We start from the raw sequence: 23,544 nt of genomic DNA, 5'->3' as shown, positions 1-23,544 counted from the left end.
CTAGGTCACTGGTTCCATTGTCGTACTGCTCTAACAGTCAGGAAGTTTTTCCTGATGACCAGGAAAAAAAAACTCTACACGTTCCGTAGAGACGTTTTCCCCCAGCATGGAGAGAAATCAGAGCTGCCCCAGGTGCAAAAGGCGAAGTTTGAAACACTGGCCCAACCCTCACGACTAGCTCCATGGGTTTGGCGGATGCATGAGAAAACGGGGTCACTCTATCACACGTCGGACGCGCCCCAGGTGACCAGATGTAGTTGTTCAGTCCCAGGGCAAATCCTGTGTGTGGAACCAGGATCCACAATGAAAATTGGACCAACGGCCAGCAGAGGGAGAAACCAACTGGTACGGCATCAACCCTCCCGCTCCGGGTTTCAGTCAAAACCAGCCAGAAGCACCTCAAGTAGCTCCTTTTGAGTTCTAACTGAACCCCGGAGTGGATTCAACGCCCCACTGACGTCGGAGTCACCAGCCTCCGCTAGTTCAACGTCACATTGCTCGGCCCAGTCCTGAACAGGTTCCTGCTTGGGCCCAGAGTCCCTCCTGGCTAAGAAGGGCAAGGGGACAGAAGCACCTTCTTGGGGCCCCACGGCTTCTTCTCTCAAGGCCCCGCTACATACCGGCAACGGCTTCACGGAAAGGATGAGGAAATGCAAGGCCATCGAGATGACAATGGCCCCCAACAGCCAAAGGTTGAGCCAGGGAGGCATCCTCAGCAAGGACTGGTTTTCAGAAACGCTGTAGAAGGGAGACAGAAGCGAACCCCTCAAAGCCTATTCCTGCGTGCCTTGAACCCGTGACGAACAGCCTTCCCCTTTAAGAGCTTTTCCCAGCAGGCCGAGGGAGATGAGAGGGGAGGTGGGGCGGGGCCATGCCACCAGCCCCGCTGAAAGACCACTTTCTTCTTTTCCCTCCTCCCTCCTCCTCCTTTTTTCCTCTTGTGTCGTGTCTATTTAGATTGTAAGCGTGTGGACAAGGACTGTCATGTTTTTTATCAATTGTTTAAACACACTCCCTAACCATTTGCTGCAAAAGGGTTAGCAGCTAACCACGGCTTAGTGTGTTGTCTGTGACCATATGAAAAAGAGGACAGGGCTCCTGTATCTTTAACAGTTGCACAGAAAGGGGCATTTCAGCAGGTGCTGTTTGTATGCATGCAGCACCTGGTGAAATTCCCTCTTCATCGCAACAGTTAAAGCTGCCGGAGCCCTGCATAGTGTGACCAGATACAAAAGAGGGCAGGGCTCCGGCGGCTTTAACTGTTGCGATGAAGAGGGAATTTCACCAGGTGCTGCGTGCATACAAACGACGCCTGCTGAAATTCCCGTTTCTATAAACTATAAACTGTTAAAGATACAGGAGCCCTGTCCTTCTTTCCATAGGGTCACCGTAGTCTGAACAGGCCCTGTGTCTACCTGAGTTTTCCAGCCCCATGGTACAGGAACATGTACAAACTTCACGTTTCTCTGCACATCTGGGTGTTTTTTTTTAGCAGGGGCTTCCACAGAGCCTGGATTATGGTGCTCTTGTTATCCAGTCCCCATTTGATTCTCAGGTCCTACTCAGATCGTTTTAAACGCTGGGGGCAGGAGAGAAGATGTACCCGGCAGGTGGCGCCGTACCTGTTGAGCGCATTGCACATCTCAATGGTCACCAGCACCGAGAGCGCCATGGTGGTGGGATAACGAGACTCAAAGATTTCGCACTCGATGCCTTCGAAGATGGGGTTGTCCTCCGTACATCTCATGAAGTTCCTCTGTGGGCAGAAGAAGCCCATGACAACACTGGAGAGGGAGGCTGTGGGCAGGAGAACCCAGCCACGGCCACCCCTCCGTCCCTAGCAGGAGCCGTCTGCTGCTAATATTTATACCTCCGCTTTGATAGCATTCGTCACGAAGGAGCTGTGCTACAGCTTCACAACAAGCACAGTCAAGGGATCCTGGCAACTGTGTGGAGAACGTGGACAGGGAGACCTTTTTCTCCCTCTCTCAAAATACTAGAACCCAATGGGGGTCATCCCATGAAACTGATGGGTGGGAGATCCAGGACAAATAAAAGGAAGGACTTCTTCACACAGCGCAGAGTTAAACGATGGAACTCACTACCACAAGATGTCGTGATCGCCACCCATTTGCATGGCTTTAAAAGGGGGGTGGATAAATTCCTGGAGGTGAAGGCTATCAGTGGCTACTAGCCCTGATGGTTGTGTGCTATCTCCAGTATTCGAGGCAGTAAGCTTGTGTGCGCTAGTTGCTGGGGAACATGGGCGGGAGGGTGTTATCAGACTCATATCCTACTCGTGGGTTTCCTGTGGGCAGCCGTGTGAGAGACCAACAAACTTTGGCCCTCTCTCAACTGCCACCTAGCGGCCAGCAGGCGTGTTTCCTACCCAGAAGGTTGTGATAAGAACTGTAACTCTAAGAACTCGTCCCTGAGTTTGGTGCGTTTTCCTCCTCCCTCCTCACCGCTTGTTCCTCGAGCATCACCTCTTTTAGATTGTAACCCCGAGGGCTGGGACTGCCACACTGCTAATCTTTGAAAGCCGCTCTGGAAGCCATTTTGGGCATTTTGACTTAAAACATGTAAGTCAAATAAAATAAAGATGTAGACTGCCTGATCCGGACAATCGACTTACCAGCTGGTAGAAGGTAACTTGCGGCCCTTCGGAATCATACAAGAACCACCAGGTCGCTGCCCCCACAGTTGCAAAGCCGACGTACACTTCAAGAGAGGGGGAGAAATGGGAGAACGGGATTGATAACACAGCCTAGTAGTCCTCATGAAACCGTGCAGCCGTCAGGAGGCAGCCAAAGAGGTTCTAACCCAGCCGCTGTCTCTTTCCACGGCAAACCAAGGTCATTTGCCAGAGTTCATTTTATCTTTTATGGATTGGGTGTTGTTGTTGTTGTTTTAAAAATATTGTGAATATCAACAAAACAGAACAAAACAACAACACCATTGTGAAAACAGAAAGAAAATACATTACATATACAGGAATATCCTCGTTTTTCAGCAGATATACCATTAATTTTAAAATAGGGGAGAGGTCTCAAGAAAAGCAGACCAAAGGTATGGAATAGAAACAAATTGACTTCCCCAGTTCATTTCCCTTATTGTTCTTTGGTTGCTCTGTGCTTCATGGCCCCTCCTCTCGAATGTAGGTACAAGGAGGGTGTCCAAAATTACGCTCTAGAACTGGAACGTGCACAGCAGAGAGATTTACGCAAACGCTTGGGAGCGCGAAGGGGAAAAATGCGCAAATCGAATTGGGAATTTGCGCAAAAAAAATAAAATCGGAGTATTTTTCAAAGTTGCACAACTTACCTCCATAACATTAAAATGTGAAATTGCCCATGTGTTGTGTGTGTGTTTTTTTTTTAAAAAATGCACAAATTTGAAATGGCTTTCTCTTTGAAATTTGTGCCATTTGCGAAGACGAGTGCGTGTTTGAGAATTTGCGAACAGGTTAGGAGCACACAATGTTCTGCTCGCACTCACATTCGAACGGGGCACGATTGATTGATTGTGAGCGCATACGAAATTCTACCATGTCCCCCAATTGAACGTCCCTTGGAAATCTAATTTGATAGGATCCTCACCTCCAATCGCGAGGTAGCGGAAAAAGAGCCAGCCGCTGATCAGTGGCTCTCGGGGGTTGCGCGGAAGTTTGTCCATGATGTCGAGGTCGGGAGGGTTGAAGCCGAGAGCCGTGGCCGGCAACCCGTCCGTCACCAGGTTCACCCAAAGTAGCTGCACCGGGATCAAAGCTTCCGGGAGGCCCAAAATGGCCGTCAGGAAGATGCTAAAAGTGGAACGCAAAAACGTTCGGGCAAGAGTGAGTTAGGCCGTGCTACTTTTCTCTTCACTTTTCTTGGGGGTTTCGTTTCAGAACCTGGACCTAACGTCCTCGTGAGAGCAATCCTATGGTCCCAGGGGAACCCATCTCCCGACCAAGGGCTCTTACCAGACGACCTCTCCGACGTTGGAGGAGATGAGATACCGGATGAACTGCTTCATGTTATTGTAGATGGCCCTGCCCTCCTCCACGGCGGCGACGATGGTGGAGAAGTTGTCATCGGACAAGACCATTTCGGCGGCCGACTTGGCCACGGCCGTGCCCGAGCCCATGGCAATGCCAATTTCGGCTTTCTTCAAAGCCGGGGCGTCGTTCACTCCGTCACCGGTCTGGGGGAAGCAAGACACTCTGTTAAGAATGGAAGACAAGGCCTGCAGAGCAGGCCACAGGTCCACCTATCTCGTTTCCAGGAAGGGCCAGCCATATGTCTACAGGAAACCCGGTAGGAAGGCCTTCAAGAGGCAGCTGGGCAGGAAATAGAAACCAAATGCACAGTTACAAGATGGGGGATACTTGGCTAAGCAGTACTACAAACGAGAAGGATCTTGGAATTGTTGTAGATCGCAAGCTGAATATGAGCCAACAGGGCGATAGGGCTGCAAGAAAGGCAAATGCTATTTTGGGCTGCATTAATAGAAGTATAGCTTCCAAATCACACGAGGTACTGGTTCCTCTCTATTCAGCCCTGGTTAGGCCTCATGTAGAGTATTGCGTCCAGTTCTGGGCTCCACAATTCAAGAAGGACGCAGACAAGCTGGAGCGTGTTCAGAGGAGGGCAACCAGGATGATCAGGGGTCTGGAAACAAAGCCCTATGAAGAGAGACTGAAAGAACTGGGCATGTTTAGCCTGGAGAAGAGAAGATTGAGGGGAGACATGACAGCACTCTTCAAATACTTAAAAGGTTGTCACACAGAGGAGGGCCAGGATCTCTTCTCGATCCTCCCAGAGTGCAGGACACGGAATAACGGGCTCAAGTTAAAGAAAGCCAGATTCCAGCTGGACATCAGGAAAAACTTCCTGGTTGTTAGAGCAGTGCAACAATGGAACCAGTGACCTAGGGAGGTGGTGGGCTCTCCCACACTTGAGGTATTCAAGAGGCAGCTGGACAACCCTCTGTCAGGGATGCTTTAGGGTGGATTCCTGCACTGAGCAGGGGGTTGGACTCGATGGCCTTGTGGGCCCCTTCCAACTCTACTATTCTATGATTCTATGCTTGCATTTGCATCTGGGGATGCAAAGGGGGAATGTTCTGGTGCTGAACAAACTGAAACAAAATCCTCACCCAACCCGCTCCTTGACCTCAATCAGGTTTGGGAGCCGGGTGCGCTCACCATGGCCGTGATGTCGTTGAACGACTGGAGGTATTCGACTATCTTGGACTTGTGGGCAGGCTCCACACGAGCAAAGCAGCGGGCCGACCGGCAGGCGTCACTCTGGGCTTCCGGCGAGAGGTCGTCAAACTCCCTGCCCGTGTAAGCCTTGTCCGCCACCTCCTCGGTCTCTGTGAAGATCCCGATCCGCCGGCAGATTGCCACGGCCGTCCCCTTGTTGTCTCCGGTGATCATGATGACGCGGATGCCGGCTTTCTTGCACATCTCGATGGACGACACCACTTCCTTCCGGGGAGGGTCCAGCATGCCCACGCAGCCGACGAAGGTCAGATTGGTCTGGGGGGCGCGAGAGGGGAAAGTACCCATGAACCAGGGGGCGGGGGAAATCGGGGGTGACAGGTATTTGCGAACAGGGGTGGGGGAGAAGGTTGGGAGAGAAAGGAGGGTGGTAGGATGCGAAGTCTTCTGCTAGGTCTTCTGCAAATCTTCACAAAATGACGCGGAGGCATTCTTTGGAAACCAGCCATTGCAAGCGAATTTAATTGTGACAAAGAAAGCCAGCATAAAAACATCTGAATAGTTGCATAATAAGGACAAGACAATACCTTGAAATCAATCAAACAGAACAGTTATAGGCAAAAAAAGAAAAACACACCGACCTCATCGATATAGCAATACCTAGTGACACAAATGTTGTAGAAAAGGAAGAGAGAAAGGGAGAAAAATATACACCACTGGCTATGGGAGTTAAAGAAGTATGGCAACAGGAAAAGGTCACAATTATCCTGTTAGTCACCTTAGTTATCAGCATCACATAGAAAAATAAACCTGTACAGAAAACCTTCAGAAGCTGGGCCTACCAAAATACACCCACGCGGACATCCAGAAAGCAGCCATACGTAAAACATGCTCAAAAGTCAGGAAATTTCTGAATCAGTAAAAGACATAGGGAGCAATGACACTGCCCTTAGAATCCTCGCTTATTAACCACGTGTGTACTTTCCGTACCACAGACTGCTCCCGCCTCGCGCCCCCGCCTCCAGGGCCAGGCTTACCTCGTAGTTAATGAACTGGCTGGCGTCATCCAGGCGCATGTCCTCTTTCCGGGGCGGGTGGTCCCTCGTGGCCAGGGCGAGGCAGCGCAGCGTGTCAATGCCGGTCCCCCACTCCCGGATTTTAGATAAGATCTTCTCTTTGGTGGAGAACTTCAGCGGGACCCGATTGTTGCCCACCCGGATGTATCTGCAGCGCTCAATGACGCTTTCCGGAGCACCCTACAGAAATTAAAAGCAATACTACTACTACTACCTATATGTACCTGCCCGGTCCCTTAGGTCATCCTCAGGGGCCCTTCTCCGCGAGCCCCTGCCAAAAGAAGAGAGGCAGGTGGCTACCAGGAGGAGCAGGGCCTTCTCTGCTGTGGAACGAGCTCCCTAAGGAGGTTCGCTCGGCACCTACATTATATGCTTTTAGACGCCAGGTGAAGACCCTTTTATTCTCCCAGCATTTTAACAGTCTATAAATAAATTTTAACTTGGTGTTTTAAATTTGTAATTTTGCATTGCTGCTGTTTTTATCTGGTTGAGCTTTTATATTGTATTTTATATTATGGTTTTATACTGTTTGGTTTATACTTTGAATGTTTTTAATTTTTGTGAACCACCCAGAGAGCTCCAGCTATTGGGCAGTATAGAAATGTAATAAATAAATAAATAAATAAATAAATAAATAAAATACTACTACTAATAATATATTTCTTACCCACCTCTCCCTCTGGATCAAGGCAGGGAACAACATTCAATACAAAAATACCACAAAACGCATAAGACTAAAACTGAAACAATATTAAAATAACCATCAGACATCTTAAAATTCATCTGGGTAGGCCTGCCGGAAGAGATGAGACTTCATGGCTTTCTTAAACTCAGAAAGACATGATAGCACTCTTCAAGTACTTAAAAGAGGGCCAGGATCTCTTCTCGATCCTCCCAGAGTGCAGGACACGGAATAACGGGCTCAAGTTAAAGGAAGCCAGATTCCGGCTGGACATCAGGAAAAACTTCCTGACTGTTAGAGCAGTATGACAATGGAACCAGTGACCTAGGGAGGTTGTGGGCTCTCCCACACTAGAGGCAGCTGGACAACCCTCTGTCAGGGATGCTTTAGGGTGGATTCCTGCCTTGAGCAGGGGGTTGGACTCAATGGCCTTCCAACTCTGCTATTCTATGATTCTAAAGATGTGTCCGTATCTTTCTTTATGGAGACAATCCATCCCTTCTTTGATCTTCCTCTTTTCCTCCTGCCTTCTCTTTTTCCCAACATCACTGTTTTTTCTAATTAGTTGTTCCTTTTCATTATATATCCAAAGTAGGATAGTCTCAGTGAGAGTTCTGGCTTAATTCTTTCCAGAACCCACTTATTCGTCTTTTTCATGGTCGGCGGTATCCACAAAACTCTCTTCCAACATCTCATTTCAAAGGAGTCGATCTTCTTCCTATCTGCATTTTTCATTGTCCGACTTTCGCCTCCATCACAAAACAGACCCTGCAAGCTTGAAGGCCTGCCCACGCCGGCTTAAGCCAAGCTCAGCTCACGGGAGCCTGCATTTCCTCTAGGGGGCGCTTGTTTGCCACTCTTCGCTGAAACATCTTTTGAAGACGGACAGGTCGGCGAACAGAGCAGAGTCATGGCAACGCGTGGGGGGGAGAAATTTATTTATTTAATTAATTTAATTTAATTTATAATTCTTATATACCGCTCCCCATTGAAAATTTTGGAGCCGTGTACAAGATAAAAATAAAATAAAAACAGAATAAAACCTCATTAAAATAGACTTTTTTAAAAAAAGGTTCAGAAAATTGATGTCAGCATTCCATGACAATCCGGCCCCACAGCCACCTTGCTATTTTGCCCGGGACAAGTTCATAGCAGGTTTAAAAAAGTGGTGTTTGCGTCCTCCGGCCCATCCCCAGAGTGCTGTTACCTTGACAAAGAGCTTGCTGCTGGAGGAATTGTGCCCGGAGTCCACAGGTGTGCAGTAAACGGACATAGACTTGCGATCGCGGGAGAATTCAAGGGTACATTCCTTCTTCATCAGTTGTTTGATCACCTGAGGAGGAAAAGATGATCAGGAACATGGAAAGGGCACTCAAAGCAGCTGACAGGTTCGGTTCTAGTTCTGTATTCTGTTTCTTTTTTAAATAGTTTTTATTCTTTTATCCTGTCTGCTGCTCACCGGCCTGAAATCTATGGATATGGAACGGTATTTCTTCGATTGTAAGACGCCATCGATTGCAAGACGCACACTAATTTCAGTACCACTAACAGAAAAAAAACCCTAAGACACACCCGCGATTCTAAGACGCACCCCATTTTTAGAGATGTTTATATGGGGGAAAAAGTGCGTCTTAGAATGGAAGAAATAGGGTAAATATAATAAATAAATAAAGACACGGACTGCACAGATCTCTCGCTCAACCCGAGAGCCAGCCTTCCTGCCGTGGCCATATGCAGAAGTCTTCTCGCTTCTTTGAGGCTTCACGCCTAGGAAACTTTGGAGCCGGGAGGCCTCCGTTTTGCATCACGCCAACCTTATATCGCTTAGGTCGTTTCATTGGTAAACTCCCTGGGTTCTGGCCTGGAAATAAGGTGGCATTGGCTGAGGCCTACTGCCCAGGCCACAACCTTTTGCCAGGCTTGTATTCAGCACTTGGCTGGTCGCCATAGGCGATTAGGGATTGTCTGCAGGCGAGCGCCTGGAATTCCATGTGGATGGTAGAGCAGGCTGACGGAGGAGGTTTGAAGGCCCTTTTTCAATGGAAACTGTTTTCCCTTTTGTTATCCCCCACCCGCTGTAGGGAGAGGCTTAATCCTCCTCTCCAGGAGTGTGGTGGTCCCCATCCGAATCAGGGGCACACTAGAAAATAAAAATAAAAAGTTAACTCTTAAGCTATGCACTGTAGTTTGGGCTCCAATACACAGGGACCGTAATTCCTTACTCACTGTATTACACGCATTGGCTCTCTCGACTTTAGAAAGGTTGCTGGTGTCTGTATTGAAAACGTTCATTTTCTCCACCAGGCAAGTCAACGCTGTTTCTGTTGCTTCGCCCACCTTTTCGTAGACTTTCTTGGACTGATAAGAGGAACGTAAGAACATCAGAAGAGCCCTGCTGGGTCAGACCCAGGGTCCATCTAGTCCATTGCTCTGCTCACACAGTGGTCAAACAGCTGTCAGCCCAAACCCCACAAATTGGACATCTGTGCAACAGCACCCTCCCACCCATGTTCCCCAGCAACTGGTGCACTCAGGTTACTGCCTCAGGTACTGAAGGTAGCACATAACCACCAGCACTAGTAACCCTTGATAGCCTTCGCCTCCTCCAGGAATTTATCCATCCCCCCTTTAAAGCCATCCAAACGGGTGGCCATCACGACATCTTGTGGTCGTGAATTCCATAATTCAACCCTGCGCTGTGTGAAGAAGCCCTTCCTTTTCCCTGCCCTGAATCTCCCACCCATCAGCTTCGTGGGATGACCCCGTTGGGTTCTAGTATTTTCAGAGTGGGAGAAAAATGTCTCCCCGTCCACATACTGAAATGCTTGACTGGGGGGAACCCTCTCCCCTGCGGAAATCACAATCATAGTATAAAACCTGTACGTGTCTACTCAGAAATCCTACTGAATTCAGTGGGACTTACTCCCAGGTAAGTAAGTATAGGATTGTAGTGTTAGGCTGCTCTCTGTGAGTGGTCCTGTTTTGGCTACTTCAGCATTTTTGCTCCCCACCCGAACACTGGAAATAGACGGAATGTATCCTATTAATAACAATAAAAATACTAACAACGGGTTGCCATTCCCACCCACCTCGTTGTAATCTAGCGAAGAATCGTTGCAAAGGGCACAGATGGTGGCAAGTTCCACCAAGCCGTCAAATTGTCCACACTGAACAGGGCAGTCATTCTTCAAGCTGTCAGAGCAAAGGAAAAAAAAATCTTACGTAAGAATATGGCAGTGTAAGTCTTAAGTTTCTACGCATGACCAAACAGCAGCACACGTTCGATTCACGTCGCTCTCCCCATTCGGTTTGTGCAAACTTCCAGATTCGCGCAAATTGTAAAATCATCCCCATTCTAGTCTCTGGGGAAATTTCTGCCGGTTTGGAAATTGGCACGAATTAGGTCATTTCCGCGCCCCTTTCGCGTTTGATAACGATTCGCTCTGCGCGATTTCCCCCTTCGCGCAGTACGCAAATGTAAAGTGAGCGCGAGATGAGTAGGGAGCCGACGGTCAGAAAACCTTGGCGAGCTCAGACTTGCCTGTTGACCCACCCCTATGAAAATGCACTTTGTGCATGCTCAGAGGCCTTCTTTGTGGGAAGTTGTCTTAGATTGAGTCAAAACGTTGATCCATCTAGCTGAGAACCGTCTATTTCATAGAATCATAGAATAGCAGAGTTGGAAGGGGCCTACCAGGCCATCGAGTCCAACCCACTGCTCAAGGCAGGAATCCACCCTAAAGCATCCCTGACAGAGGGTTGTCCAGCTGCCTCTTGAAAGCCTCCAGTGTGGGAGAGCCCACCACCTCCCTAGGTCACTGATTCCATTGTCGTACCGCTCTAACAGTCAGGAAGTTTTTCCTGATGTCCAGCCGGAATCTGGCTTCCTTTAACTTGAGCCCGTTATTCCGTGTCCTGCACTCTGGGAGGATCGAGAAGAGATCCTGGCCCTCCTCTGTGTGACAACCTTTCAAGTCTTTGAAGAGTGCTCTCATGTCTCCCCTCCATCTTCTCTTCTCCAGGCTAAACATGCCCAGTTCTTTCCGTCTCTCTTCATAGGGCCTTGTTTCCAGACCCCTGATCAGCCTGGTTGACTGGGGAAGTTCTGTGGCATCCCAGGAAGGGATCCGTCCCCAATGTCTTGCCTCATCCTTTTACCTGGAGGCACTGGGATCGAACCATAGACCTTTTCCATGCAAAACAGGGGGCCACAACCTCTGAGACCCCTCCTCATACCCCCAGCTAAGGCTCTGCCATTGACAGGTGACATCAGGACCGCACGGTGGCAACATTTCTCTCGAATTCCCGAGTCTGCCCTAATCAACCCCTCCAGGAGAGACATTTGGGGAAGGTCGGAAGGCGGCCTTCTGTCGAAGAGCTATTTCGAAGTGAGTGACAAATTGTACCCTTTCCGCAAGACGTTAACACATGTCTCGGACGGAGCGCAGCTGCGACGGAAAAGCTCTTGGCTAATTAAAAGCTCGGCAGAGCCTCCACGCCGCAGAGTCAGGAGGGAAGAAAAGTTTATATATCCAAAAGGAGAGGAGACGTAACACACTTCTCTCCTCAACCAATCCTATGTGCGTTACCAGGGCTGTGTTCACGCTGAAATACCTTCGGAATGTGGGAAGAGGGGGACACACAGTATCATGGCTTTCTTTTGTTTATTTTTTAAAGCATCTAGTCCTTATGATGGCAAAGAATGGCTTGAAAGAGGGTGTACAGCAGGGTGCAAAACTCTATCGGGGTTGGGTGACTGATATCACCCCCGCTCCAAAGGGGGAAGCCTACATTCGCCACCTCCTACCTCCCCTCCAAGCCAGTGAAACTGGCATTAGATTTGCTCTTGTCAATTACCAAAAATGGAGCACCAATGGCAAAAAAAATATACAAATTTGAGCTAAGGCCCAAACAGCATAATGTACTCAGGATGTGTACAATTCAGCTTCTTCTTTTTTATGGTAAAGAAGTTTGCCTGGCTGCAGAATTATATATACTTTTGAGAGACAGAGTAACAACAGAGTAATTTCAAAATATATTTAGAGCTAAATGTTTTGGCTCCTGCCCTCATCAGTAGCTATGACGGTAAATATAATAATCTCCCAGGCATTTAACAGCATTTAACAACCTATGCTAAGTTTATTTGTTTTTTAATGGACCTCAGAACTGTTGTTGTTTAAATGGATACTGCTGTTTTTATATTTTTGATGGTTTTAAATGTTGTATACTTTTTAATGTTCACTGTTTTTAACTTTTGTAAACCGCCCAGAGAGCTTCGGCTATGGGGCGGTATATAAATTTAATACATAAATACATTATAAACGCCAAGTAAAAAAAAGTGAGCTGCTATTTTCTAGGATTGTTTTCAACAATTTTGTCTTTCCCCATTCCACCCCTTTTACAGGCAGACAGGAGCACTGATAAAATGCTGCATAAAAAGCCATTTTTTATGTGAGTTTACGAACAGCTGTATCAAGGTTTTCCCAACACACAGGAGCGCATGCACGCACCTGTAAAACAGCCGTTGTGCATACAAACACATCAAGAAGGTTACTTTTTTGCAGTGTTTCATTTCCTACTTTTTTGTAGGGTTTTATCCACATGCATTTTTTCTTGCAGTGTTTCATTTCCTACTTTTTTGTAGGGTTTTATCCACATGCATTTTTTCTTGCAGTGTTTCATTTCCTACTTTTTTGTAGGGTTTTATCCACATGCATTTTTTCTTGCAGTGTTTCATTTCCTACTTTTTTGTAGGGTTTTATCCACATGCATTTTTTCTTGCAGTGTTTCATGTCATACTTTTTTGTAGGGTTTTATCCGTGTGTGCTGGTAGCATGTGGGGGGGGCAGTTGGCACAGAAGATTCACACGAACTGAACAGTTGTTGCTACAGGAATCTGCTTGTGTACTAATTCTTGAGCTCATATTTAAATTTCTCCAAGTCGAACTGGAATTCAGCAAAAGTGACCGGAAAGGCAGCGTGATTTCAAAGAATGGAATCTCGACCATTCTCTGTATTGCGGGACAATCCAATTTGGTCAGCAAGCCCGCATCAAGGTTTTCACTGGATAATATTTGCCCTTCCGTCCGTGGACTCAATTTCCCCTTTGGTCTCCGTTTCCCAAGGGTTGTCCACCCTGTGTTATAATTAGCTGTTTTTGACAAAGTAAATCCAGCTTGTATGACACTTGCGTGCTCCTTTGGGATGGGAGATGTGGAATTCCCACAGATTTGGGGAAGGAAGATATGGAGAAAACTACAGCTGCTGTGAACAGCCCAGTTTAGACTCCACCACTCATACGCAAGCTGGGGAAAAAACCCAGTCGTCACACATTCCTCAGTACATACTGTTTCTGCTTGCTGTTTTCCCATGGATATTTTTTTTTAAAAAAAGGCAGAGAGACAAAACTAATGATGGCTGTCCGGGAAATCCAGCTTTTTTCCGGCTTGCCTGATTTTCCCCGAGCCAGGTCCCGCCCCCCAGCAAAATCCAGGAACTTTATTGATTTTCCCCCTCCTTAAATCACCATTTATGCAAATGGCAGCCCAACTTACACAAATTTCGGCAGCCATTCACTTAATTTGTACAACTTGCGGCAGTCCTATGCTTTGTTTTGTCCAAATTCCAAGTGCAATTTAAGCATATTACGGCCACCATTTGCGTGAATTCAGCTAATTACAGCCACCATTTGCATGAATTATGCAAATAGTGACTGGCATTTGCATAAATGATGCAAATGGAAGCTGCCACTTGCGTAAACGGCAATTTAAGGAAAAAAGCCAAACTAAAAAATCCACGCACTGGCCCAACTCAACAGACTCCATCTATAACTATGGGGCTTGACTCCATCTATACTTATGGAATTAGGAGTTTCCAGGAATCTTCCACATTGTTTTGGGGAAGGTTCTGCAATTTGCACCAATTCCTGAGCCATTGGCACATACCCTGGAGCAATTTGCACAAATGATGGCCTTAATTGTGCAAATCCAGTCCAATTTGCGCACATTCTGCTAATTCAGACGAAATTTGCGCACGCTGCTCAGAAATGTGCATAAACCTCAAAACCTTGTCCAAAAACAATGTACAAAGAAGTTGCCAGAGTGCAAGGAACAGCCCGCAGCTCGGCCGCCAGTGAAGCGTATACACCACAGAACTCCGTCAAGCCCCCCATCCCCCAAAAGCAGATTTCCTAGTGACAGGCATCCGTATCCGCAGCCCCCGGAGATTCATTTCTAAACCCGGCTTGGGAGAATTTCTCCAGCGTCTCCTTAAAACAGAACTGACAAGCGCTCACATTTGTCCCTCGGGGGTGTAGGTGGACCCGGTGATGGTGAACTCATGCAAATTGCAATGAATGTCCTCAATCTTCTCCACAACGAACATCTGCAACACAATGAAGAGAGAGAGAAAGATGAGCAATTAAAGGATTATATTGCTGGGGCGCTGGTTGAGATACACGAAGTGTGCTTCCAGATGAGCGAATTATTGTGCAATTGCCCTGCCTCATTCACAGAATTTTAACGCAGGCTCCGGAAATTGTGCATTTTCCCGTTCTGTAAGTGACAGGGGGAATGACGTAATTTTCAGAACCTCTGCAGTCGCGCACCATGGAGGCTCTGGAATTGGGGTGGATATCTGTCAGGCTGTTGAGTGCACGGGTGCTCAACCCGCGGATCTGCAAATCTGCTGTGGGTGCCCGACGGCGTCCGGAGTGTGGGAGTCCGTCAGACTCCCGGACCGGTCGGGAGCCTGCAACAGCCCTAATCCAGTGGATGCTGACCTGGATAGTGAGGAGGGGGGGAGGTGAGTTCTTTGGGGAACAATTGAAAGGTTTGGGTACATTTAGCCTGGAGAAGAGAAAATTAGGAGATATGAGCGCCGGCTTCAAATATCCGAAAGGCCCTCGCACAGAAAACGGAGCAGTCTCGTTGCTCTAGACGGCAGGACTAGAACCAAGGGCTGGAAAAGTGCAAGGAAGCAGATTTAGGCTAAACATTAGGAGAGACAGCCTCATATCCAGGACAGTTCAACAGCGCAGCAGACTGCTCGGGGAGCTGATGAGTTCTGCACCCTGACTACTACGATCTCCAAAGCTCCCTTGCAACTCTAAAATTCTATTATTTTAATTAATAACGTGGATTTTGGATTGTTTCTTACGGTCGACATGGCTTTGCACGTTTTGCTTTAAATTGTAGGACTGCTCCCCCACATGTCAAAAAGCGTGCATGTAAAAGAACTAACCCCTCAGGGAGAAAAGGGTCTCCAGGCTACTCCATACTATGCTAGTTTTCTGGTTGCAGGGCGTAATTCATACAGGGAGGAGCATTCAAAAAGGCGGATTCCCCACCCACAGTTGGAAATGAGGGAGTTCATTCCAGTGTGGCCTCCTTCAACCTGTGTCAGAGCTGGCTCAGAAGACAATGAAACAACACACAAAAGATAAAAGAAGTGGACATCGAGGAGTTGTATACATTTTTGCGACTCAGACGCCCACGGACTCGCGGTTACTTCCCCTTGGCTTTTGTTTTGTGTAATTGGACTGTCATCGCTGCTGAAATCTGGTTAATGTTCCAAAGCATAGCGGAGCAGGAAGAAGAAAAGGGAAGATGATAGATGGGGGAAAGCGAAGTCTTGATGCTCAGCAGTGGAAAACGAAGCCAGCTTATATGTTTGAAGGAAAAGAAAGAAGCAAAACAGACCTATCTAAAGAAGACTCAAGTAACCACTTCGTATTTTCCTACGTTACGTATTTGTATCATTACCACCATTCCCTCTAATAGCGGGCTCAGGTGGTTGAGTGTCAATCATTTTGGAAGTGAAAATGGGCCTACCCAAAAATAAGGAGCGGCTGTCATGCCCCTGTTTTGGGAGAAGGTGTTTCAGGTAATCAATCAGAATCAGATTCAAAACTAGAAGACGCAGCGCCAGACACCAGCCAGCCTGTACCAGTGGGGGAGGAAGCTCTCACGGGTGATTCCCCAGCTGGGAGTCAGCCCTCTCCAGAGCTTATCTCCTCAAGGCCAAATCCTACACGCTCAGTGCGAAGTGAGCTTTCTTTCGGAGGAGAGCGCCCCGACAAGCTAGCTGATGCTAGGGTCCATCAGAAGCAAAAACGCACAGAGCGGAAGGAAGGTGTGAGAAAGTTGGTCTGACTAGGATTGCACCAGAACCTGCCTCTGCACCAGACTCTCTGAAGTTATGGGCATTTGGGAAGGGGCTTCCTGTTCTCCTTGATTGGACAATTGTCTTGCTTAGTTTGTAGTTTTGCCTAGGGGGAAGTTTCCAAGAGATTAGACTCTCTTCAGGTGGAAGAGATGTTTGTTGCTTAATAAAAGCTTTGTGGATTACCTAGCAGGCCTCGTCATTTGCCTCCCATCGAAAGCAGGAGTTTTCTGAGAAACACAACAGTGGCTTTTATACACTCAATCAATGCTTTAGTACAGAATCATAGAATTGGAAGGGACCTACAAGGCCATCGAGTCCAACCCCCTGCTCAATGCAGGAATCCACCCTAAAGCATCCCTGACAGAGGGTTGTCCAGCTGCCTCTTGAAAGCCTCTAGTGTGGGAGATCCCACAACCTCCCTAGGTAACTGGTTCCATTGCTGCCCAACAGAGTCGGAAGCAACTGAGTGAATAAACAACAAATAAATAAACTCAACGTGCACGCGCAGAAGACTCAAGGCACGGAGAGGGACATCGTGAACTCCCGACTGGGTCGGGGAGTCTGGCGGACACGCCTCGCACTGCAATGGTAAAGGCATGAAGAGAGCATTTGCGCTTTCCCCCTTGCGTAAATGGGGCCTTTACAGTCGCCATTGATGCAGCGGGGAAAGCGTGCCATTGATGGATGCTCTGGACATCGTGCAATTACCCCCGCAGCATCAATGGCAGCTGCCATTGACACAGGGGAAAGGGAAGTGCACAATTTTGGTGTGGGGGCGGGCGGTTGTCAAGCACTCCCTGGGCCAAGCTAAGCTTCAGGAAAGGCAAGTGAGGGAGAGTTTGCCCCTGAGCAGTAAGGGATTCCTTCGAAATTACAAAATCCAACGGGACGGGACGGGGCGGGGAGGGATTCTCCAGAGAAGCGTCTCCACCTTCCAGCGGGTTGGAAATATACCCCTCTCTGGCTCGAGTTTGTCATTCAACTCCCCACTTGAACTTGTGGCGTTTTCCTGGCTTTGGGTTACTTCCATACCAGCCTGGGCATTTTTAGATTAACTCAGATTCAGGATTCAGGCCTGCGGCGGACAGAAAGGCAAAGCCGTTTCCTAGAGCAACTGAGCTGTGCGTGCCATTTATTCCCTTCGCAAAGCATTCGGTGACGAACGCCAGAGCAGACGAGGCCGAGCGTTCAGCAGAGAGAGAGAGAGACTGTCAGTCTTCTGTTTTATGCACAATTTCAGTGTGGCGTGGTTTCCCCCCGCTTAACGTCTTTCCAAGATTAATCTAAACAGAGGAGCGGAACATAGCAGGAAGTTAATCACCAAACCGGATAAGCTGGCCTTCCACCTTCCACAAAGCATTTTACACGGGACCTGGAGAGCCCCCAGTTCAACGCCGCTTCTGTATACACAGAGGGGCCCGTCTACCTTACAAGGCGGACCGGTGCAAGAGCTCGCACCTGTGTCCCAGGCACGGAACACTCCGCTGGCGCAGGGCCAGCGCGCACCCGGGGACGCCGACCCGCGGCGCTTTCTCACAACCCTCTCCGCCCGAGGCTGCTGCGGTTGGGGTTAGGCTGTGTGGACATCCACTCAGGTGGTCAGAGGACTAAGAGCCGCCGGGTAGGAGGTTGGTTTTTTTTGGGGGGGGGGCAGTTAAATTATCGCAATCTTTTGGATGCTGCCTTGAGAATCTTCCAGCTGAAAAGCAGGGCGTGCATCGTACAATGAAACAAACCTGTTGAGGGGAACGGCACCCTTGCACCAGATTCCAGCTGTACATCAGGAAAAACTTCCTGATTGTTAGAGCAGTATGACAATGGAATCAGTTACTTAGGGAGGTTGTGGGCTCTCACGCACTAGAGGCCTTCAAGAGGCAGCTGGACAGACATCTGTCAGGGATGCTTTAGGGTGGATCCCTGCATTGAGCAGGGGGTTGGACTTGATGGCCTTATAGGCCCCTTCCAACTCTACGATTCTAGGATTCTAGGATCAGTCCACCTCGTGCCACCCTGGCTGTGGGTGGGATGCAGGTGCGGTATGCAAACGGTGCCCCTCCTGGATCCAACAAAAATCAATCTGAATGTTTGTCCAGGATCTTCCCAGTTTATAGAGCGCTCAGGGCAGGGCATGAGCTAAGCTGTTTAGAAATAAATATAATCTCCCCTGAAAGGGGGGTGTTCTACTGTTGCCAGGCAAATATTTAACTTCCTAAACAACTCTGCAAACCTATGAACAATCACCCATATTCCTGCCATTAAACAGTTGCCTTTAATGAAGCGGGGAACTCCTGATGGCTAAACATTAACCAGATTTTGCAGCCTTGTCCTAGCGTTGATTGGTGCCTGGGACAATAAATATTGATCTAAGGGGACCATTATTTGACTCACGGAAATGCAGGCAACACCTGTCCTTAGATTTTCAGTTAGTCATCTTCTGCATCATGGCTTTGGGCTGCTTTCGACTCCAGCTCCCAGCATTCCTGGCCATCAGCTGGGGCTGATGGGAGTTGAAGTCAAAAACATTTGGAGGGCACCTGGGGAAGGGCCGCCTTCCTCCATTCACCCATCGAAATTCATTTGATTAATTACACATTCGTTAAGCAATGGCCTCTGCACACATTTGCTTACAATAAAGATTTGAGGAAGTATGGACTCAAGCCAGAGAAAAGGAGCCATTTGGCAGACCCAAGGTTTCCAGTGGAAAAGCAAAGCACCTGATGGTGTCTGTCTTGTTAGGATACCTGAGAGGGGGCCTTCTCCCTTACCAACCTGCCCGGTCACTGAGGTCATCCGAGGGCATGCTCCTGGTGGTCCCACAGGGGCCCGTGGCCTGATTGGAGACCACCAGAAGAGCCTTTCTCTGTGGAACTCCCTGCCTTCTGGTGCTTCCTGAAAACAACTTGTTCCAAGAAGACTTCTCTAACTGACCAACCACTGTTTTTCTGGTTCCTTTGTTTTTAAATTGAACAATGTCAATTTGCTTTTTAAATCTTCTCTCTTTTGCTGTTTACACCTATGTGAACCACTCTGGAATCTGTGTGAGATAATTGAGCGGTATATAAATATTGCAAATCATCATCATCATCATCTTGAAAATGTCTTAGCTAGATTTCACCTTCAGTGTTGAAAAGGCAAGGAAGTGCATTCTTCGAATGTAATAGGTACAGGATGCGTTGACGTCAGACCCTGGTATTCCATGGTGCTCTGAGGAAGGCCCAGATGAAATTCAAGCCACTTTCTCCATGGGGGGACCTTCAGTGCACAGACCTCCTCCCATGCCCTCCCAGCTGAAAAATGTGGCTTTACCACCATCTCCTGGACCTTGTAGAAATCGAAGGATCCAGATGTAGCTAGCTCCCTGGCGGCCTTCATATGGCCTCAGGTGGCTTCGTCTCTTTGCTAAAGCAACATTGCTCGATAGCTCAGCCAGCTCCTTGGGAGCTTTCCAAGGTCCTGCTTCCTGCTTCAAATGACCTGCCTTGATCCAACTTTGCCTTTTCTTTTGCTTCACTAGACTTCGCTCTCCAAGCGCTGTGCCTTAGCAGAACAGGAACACCACGGCTGACATTGTACGTGTAAACAATGTGAAGTCTTGTCTTTCTTTTTCAAAAAATGTAAAATGGGTAACAGGAGGGGAAAAAAGACTTACAAATCCCAGAATGTCCCAACCAGCCATTCTGGCTGGTCCATGGTGGGAGTTGTGGAACATTTTTCAGTGGCAGATGAAAACCTTTTCATTCAGCCTGGCCCTTTACCTTTCTAGTGGCTACCGGGAGGAGGGCCTTCTCTGCTGTGGCACCCCGGCTGTGGAATGAGCTCCCTAAAGAGGTTCGCCTGGCACCTACACTATTTTAGACACCAGGTGAAGACTTTTTTATTCTCTCAGCATTTCAACAGTCTATCGACTTAATTTTAACTTTGCTGTTTTAAATTTGTATTTTAAAATTATATTTCTGCACTGCTGCTAATTTTATCCTGGTTGTGTTTTTATATTGTATTTTATATCATGCTTTTATATTGTTTGCGTTATATTTCGAATGGTTTAAATTTTGGTGAAGAGCTTCGGCTATCGGGCAGTATAAAAATGCAATAAATAAATAATAAATAAATAAATAAATAAATAAATTGTTTTTATTGGCTTTTAGGTTTCACTATTCTTCCATTCAGTGGCAATGCCTTTAACAGCAGCAAACTATTCAACCAATAGATCACTCATCCCCAACCTGCTGCCCTTCAGATGTAATCATCCCCTGCTGACTGGGGATGATGTGAGATGTAGTCCAAGCCATTTGGAGGGGAAAGGCAGGAAAACATCCATGTAATAAGCAACCCTACTTAGTTTTACGTTGAGTCAACATTGCCGTGTTGACACTGTAACCAATAACACGCCACCTTTAAAGCTATTATTAAATTAAAATGAGAGCTTTTATATAAACCGATTTTCGTGCCGCCTTCCTTCTCTAGCTCTTGTTAATGGGATGATATAATAGAATTACATGATCGTGTGTTTATAACCATATGTTGCATTTTTTGTGGGGGAGTGACCCATTGAACTTGGATACGGACGGACAAATCTCATCGCTGAATTTTACTGGGGGGTTTCCAGACCGTGACATTGGCCATTTGTGACCCTTGTACACTACTACCATCTTTTTTCCCCAACAAGAAAAACAAATCTGATACAGAGGAAAAGCTGGAGTGGTTGCAAATGCCTTTTGATTGCAAGCGTTAGCTGATCTATGCCTGGAAGCCCCCCTTGAGTTATGGGGCAGCTAGAGAAATATAGTAGATACACAAATCTGGCACAGATGTGCGTACACCCGCGTACCCATGAGGCCGAGGATTTTAAAAAGAGAGGTCTCCGATTGGCAGATCCCAAGAGCCGATCAGGGTCCCGCCTCGCAGGGGGGGATCAGGAAAAAGTCACCCCAGGATTCAAGTCCTTAAAATGGGTTCTTCGAGAGCTGTTCCTCCAACCTTCTGGTTAGTAAGCGATGCTTCCGTCGCTGGGCATGACCCCATCAGTGCTGCACGGAGCGGCGTGCCACCCCCGCCGCCCCCACGCTCATTACACAAAATTCACCGTAGGCCGCTCATGTGGCTGCATCGCTAAGGAAACAGCCAAGGGGGAGTTAAGCACCCTTTCCTTCTCAGCAAAGGCCAAGTGCTCATTCGCCTCCTGGTCCCAGAGGTAAGGCATCACATTTCCAGCTGGAACAGAACCTGAGGGGAGCAGGTGCACGTGTGGATTTGGATCAGGACCGAACACGCAATCCTCCCAGAGTGCAGGACATGGAATAACGGGCTCAAGTTACAGGAAGCCAGATTCCGGCTGGACGTCAGGAAAAATGTCCTGACTGTTAGAGCGGCACGGCAATGGAACCAGTGACCTAGGGAGGTGGTGGGCTCTCCTACACGAGAGGCCTTCAAGAGGCAGCTGGACAGCTACTTGTCAGGGATGCTTTAAGGTGGATTCCAGCATTGAGAGCAGGGGGTTGGACTTGATGGCCTTATAGGCCCCTTCCAACTCTGCTATTCTATGATTCTCTATGTTGGGGCAGCAGGGTTTCACTGACCCTGTTCAGATGACGCACTCAAGCATTTTGAGATCAATATTTTTGTGTATTTGTTTTTAATGCTCACTGTTTTTAACCTTGGCAAACCGCCCAGAGCGCTTCAGCTATGGGGCGGCATATAAATGTAATAAATAAATAAATAAATTTATCATCTATTGATCTGGCACCAGGTTATTTTCTTACCTTGTTATTTTCTCCACTATGTCCATTGTCTTAATTCTGTTATTGTATTTTAAATCTCCGCATTGCTGCTAGGATTCATTGCGGTTTGTACTTGCGTGTTGTGGTTGTGAACTTTTACATTTTTATATTGGATTTTAGGGTGCATTTTGCGGCTTTTGTTGCTGTGAGCAGCCCAGAGAGCTTCAGCTATCGGGCAGTATAGAAATGTAATAAATAAATAGTACGCTGCTCCCAGAGATTTCTCGGCCAAAGAGCAAGGTAAAAAAATGCCAGAGATGTGTAAACCTACTACGTCCCTTTCACAGCCTTCTCAAACGGTGGCTACAGAGGACCATCGTAAAGCAAAAGCCTCCCCCACTAACTCAAATACTAGTTTAAGGTGGTACAGTCCTCCTGTGGAGACTGTACCACCTCTGTTTTTCCATCTGCCCGAAGGATAGGGGAAGACGGAACTCTTATCACAAGCAAAACAACATTCGCCCTGCAACAGGCAGAATGGCTGACTCCTGAAACTACTCTGTTCTCCCGGGCAGAAATTACAGGCGAACGTGGACCATGCAAGACCAACAGCCTTAAATAAGCAAGTTTTCCAAGCAAGCCGGAAGAATGGCTTGTGCAACTGGCGGAAAATGGCGGGGGAGGCATCTTACCCTGCAGACAGACATCTGGTTGGTGGTCAGGGTACCCGTCTTGTCAGAGCAAATGACGGACGTGCAGCCGAGGGTTTCCACGGAGGGCAGGCTTCTCACGATGGCGTTCTTCTTGGCCATGCGGCGCGTGCCCAGGGCCAGGCACGTGGTGATTACGGCAGGAAGTCCCTCGGGGATCGCGGCCACTGCCAGAGCCACCGCGATCTTGAAGTAGTAGATGGCGCCGCGGAACCACGAGCCACCGTGCACCGGGTCGCTGAAGTGGCCGATGTTGATGACCCAGACGGCGATGCACACCAGCGAGATAACTTTGGACAGCTGCTGGCTGAACTCGTCCAGCTTCTGCTGCAAGGGGGTCTTCTCGGGCTCGGTGGCCGCCATCTGGTTCCGGATCTTCCCGATTTCCGTGAAGACCCCCGTGGCAATGACGACGCCAACCGCTTTGCCAGCAGCGATGTTGGTACCCTAGACGGGGGGTGGGGGAACGGGACTCGGTTGGTGTCATTCTGTGCTCTCCAGCGGTCAGAATTTGGAGGGAGGGTGCTCGAGATGGCAGGATAATGGCCGTGAGGGCCGAGGACGATGGGAGCTGCAATTTGGCAGACCACCATGGGGAAGGGGGATCAAACGGACTCGTCCTGGAATCAGGGCCTTGCAACGGAGCGGCCTTGGAATACTTACAGAAAAAAGCATGTTCTTTTTATCCTGGTTGACGGCCCTGGGGTCCGGAATCGGATCGGTGTGTTTAATGACAGAGACGGATTCGCCTGCGAAGAAAAAGGAAGCCGGCGTAATTTAAGGAGTTTGACCAAAAGGGTACAGAAGGAGTCGATTTCATCCATGGCCTGGGGTTGGAGATGGGAAGTGGCAGCCACGGACACACTGAAAATAAAAGGGAATTCTGGGGAATATCTGAAGCATACTGTGCAGAGGGGCCTCCTCCTTCGTCCGGGCAAAGGAGCCATTTAACTTCACTGCTGAATTTTGAACTAACTCGCTTCACCTG

General features: G+C 48.2%; 1 protein-coding gene across 1 annotated transcript in view; it reads right to left on the bottom strand.

Annotated features, from left to right (window-relative positions):
• ATP2A3 (ATPase sarcoplasmic/endoplasmic reticulum Ca2+ transporting 3) overlaps positions 1-23,544 on the bottom strand; it is a 64,778-nt gene that overhangs the window by 2,115 nt on the left and 39,119 nt on the right. The window contains exons 7-19 of the mRNA XM_063146736.1: positions 23,220-23,305; positions 22,539-23,003; positions 14,259-14,347; positions 10,054-10,156; positions 9,191-9,322; positions 8,172-8,297; positions 6,244-6,462; positions 5,189-5,524; positions 3,965-4,185; positions 3,600-3,802; positions 2,636-2,721; positions 1,623-1,756; positions 621-738 (exon numbers count right to left, since the gene is read on the bottom strand). Of these exons, the coding sequence (XP_063002806.1) occupies positions 621-738; positions 1,623-1,756; positions 2,636-2,721; positions 3,600-3,802; positions 3,965-4,185; positions 5,189-5,524; positions 6,244-6,462; positions 8,172-8,297; positions 9,191-9,322; positions 10,054-10,156; positions 14,259-14,347; positions 22,539-23,003; positions 23,220-23,305 (2,318 nt within the window). The remainder of the gene's footprint in view (positions 1-620; positions 739-1,622; positions 1,757-2,635; positions 2,722-3,599; positions 3,803-3,964; positions 4,186-5,188; positions 5,525-6,243; positions 6,463-8,171; positions 8,298-9,190; positions 9,323-10,053; positions 10,157-14,258; positions 14,348-22,538; positions 23,004-23,219; positions 23,306-23,544) is intronic.

The sequence above is a fragment of the Elgaria multicarinata genome, chromosome 22 (assembly GCF_023053635.1).
Source record: "Elgaria multicarinata webbii isolate HBS135686 ecotype San Diego chromosome 22, rElgMul1.1.pri, whole genome shotgun sequence".
Lineage (NCBI taxonomy): Eukaryota > Metazoa > Chordata > Lepidosauria > Squamata > Anguidae > Elgaria > Elgaria multicarinata.
This window is presented reverse-complemented; position numbering and strand designations above follow the sequence as displayed.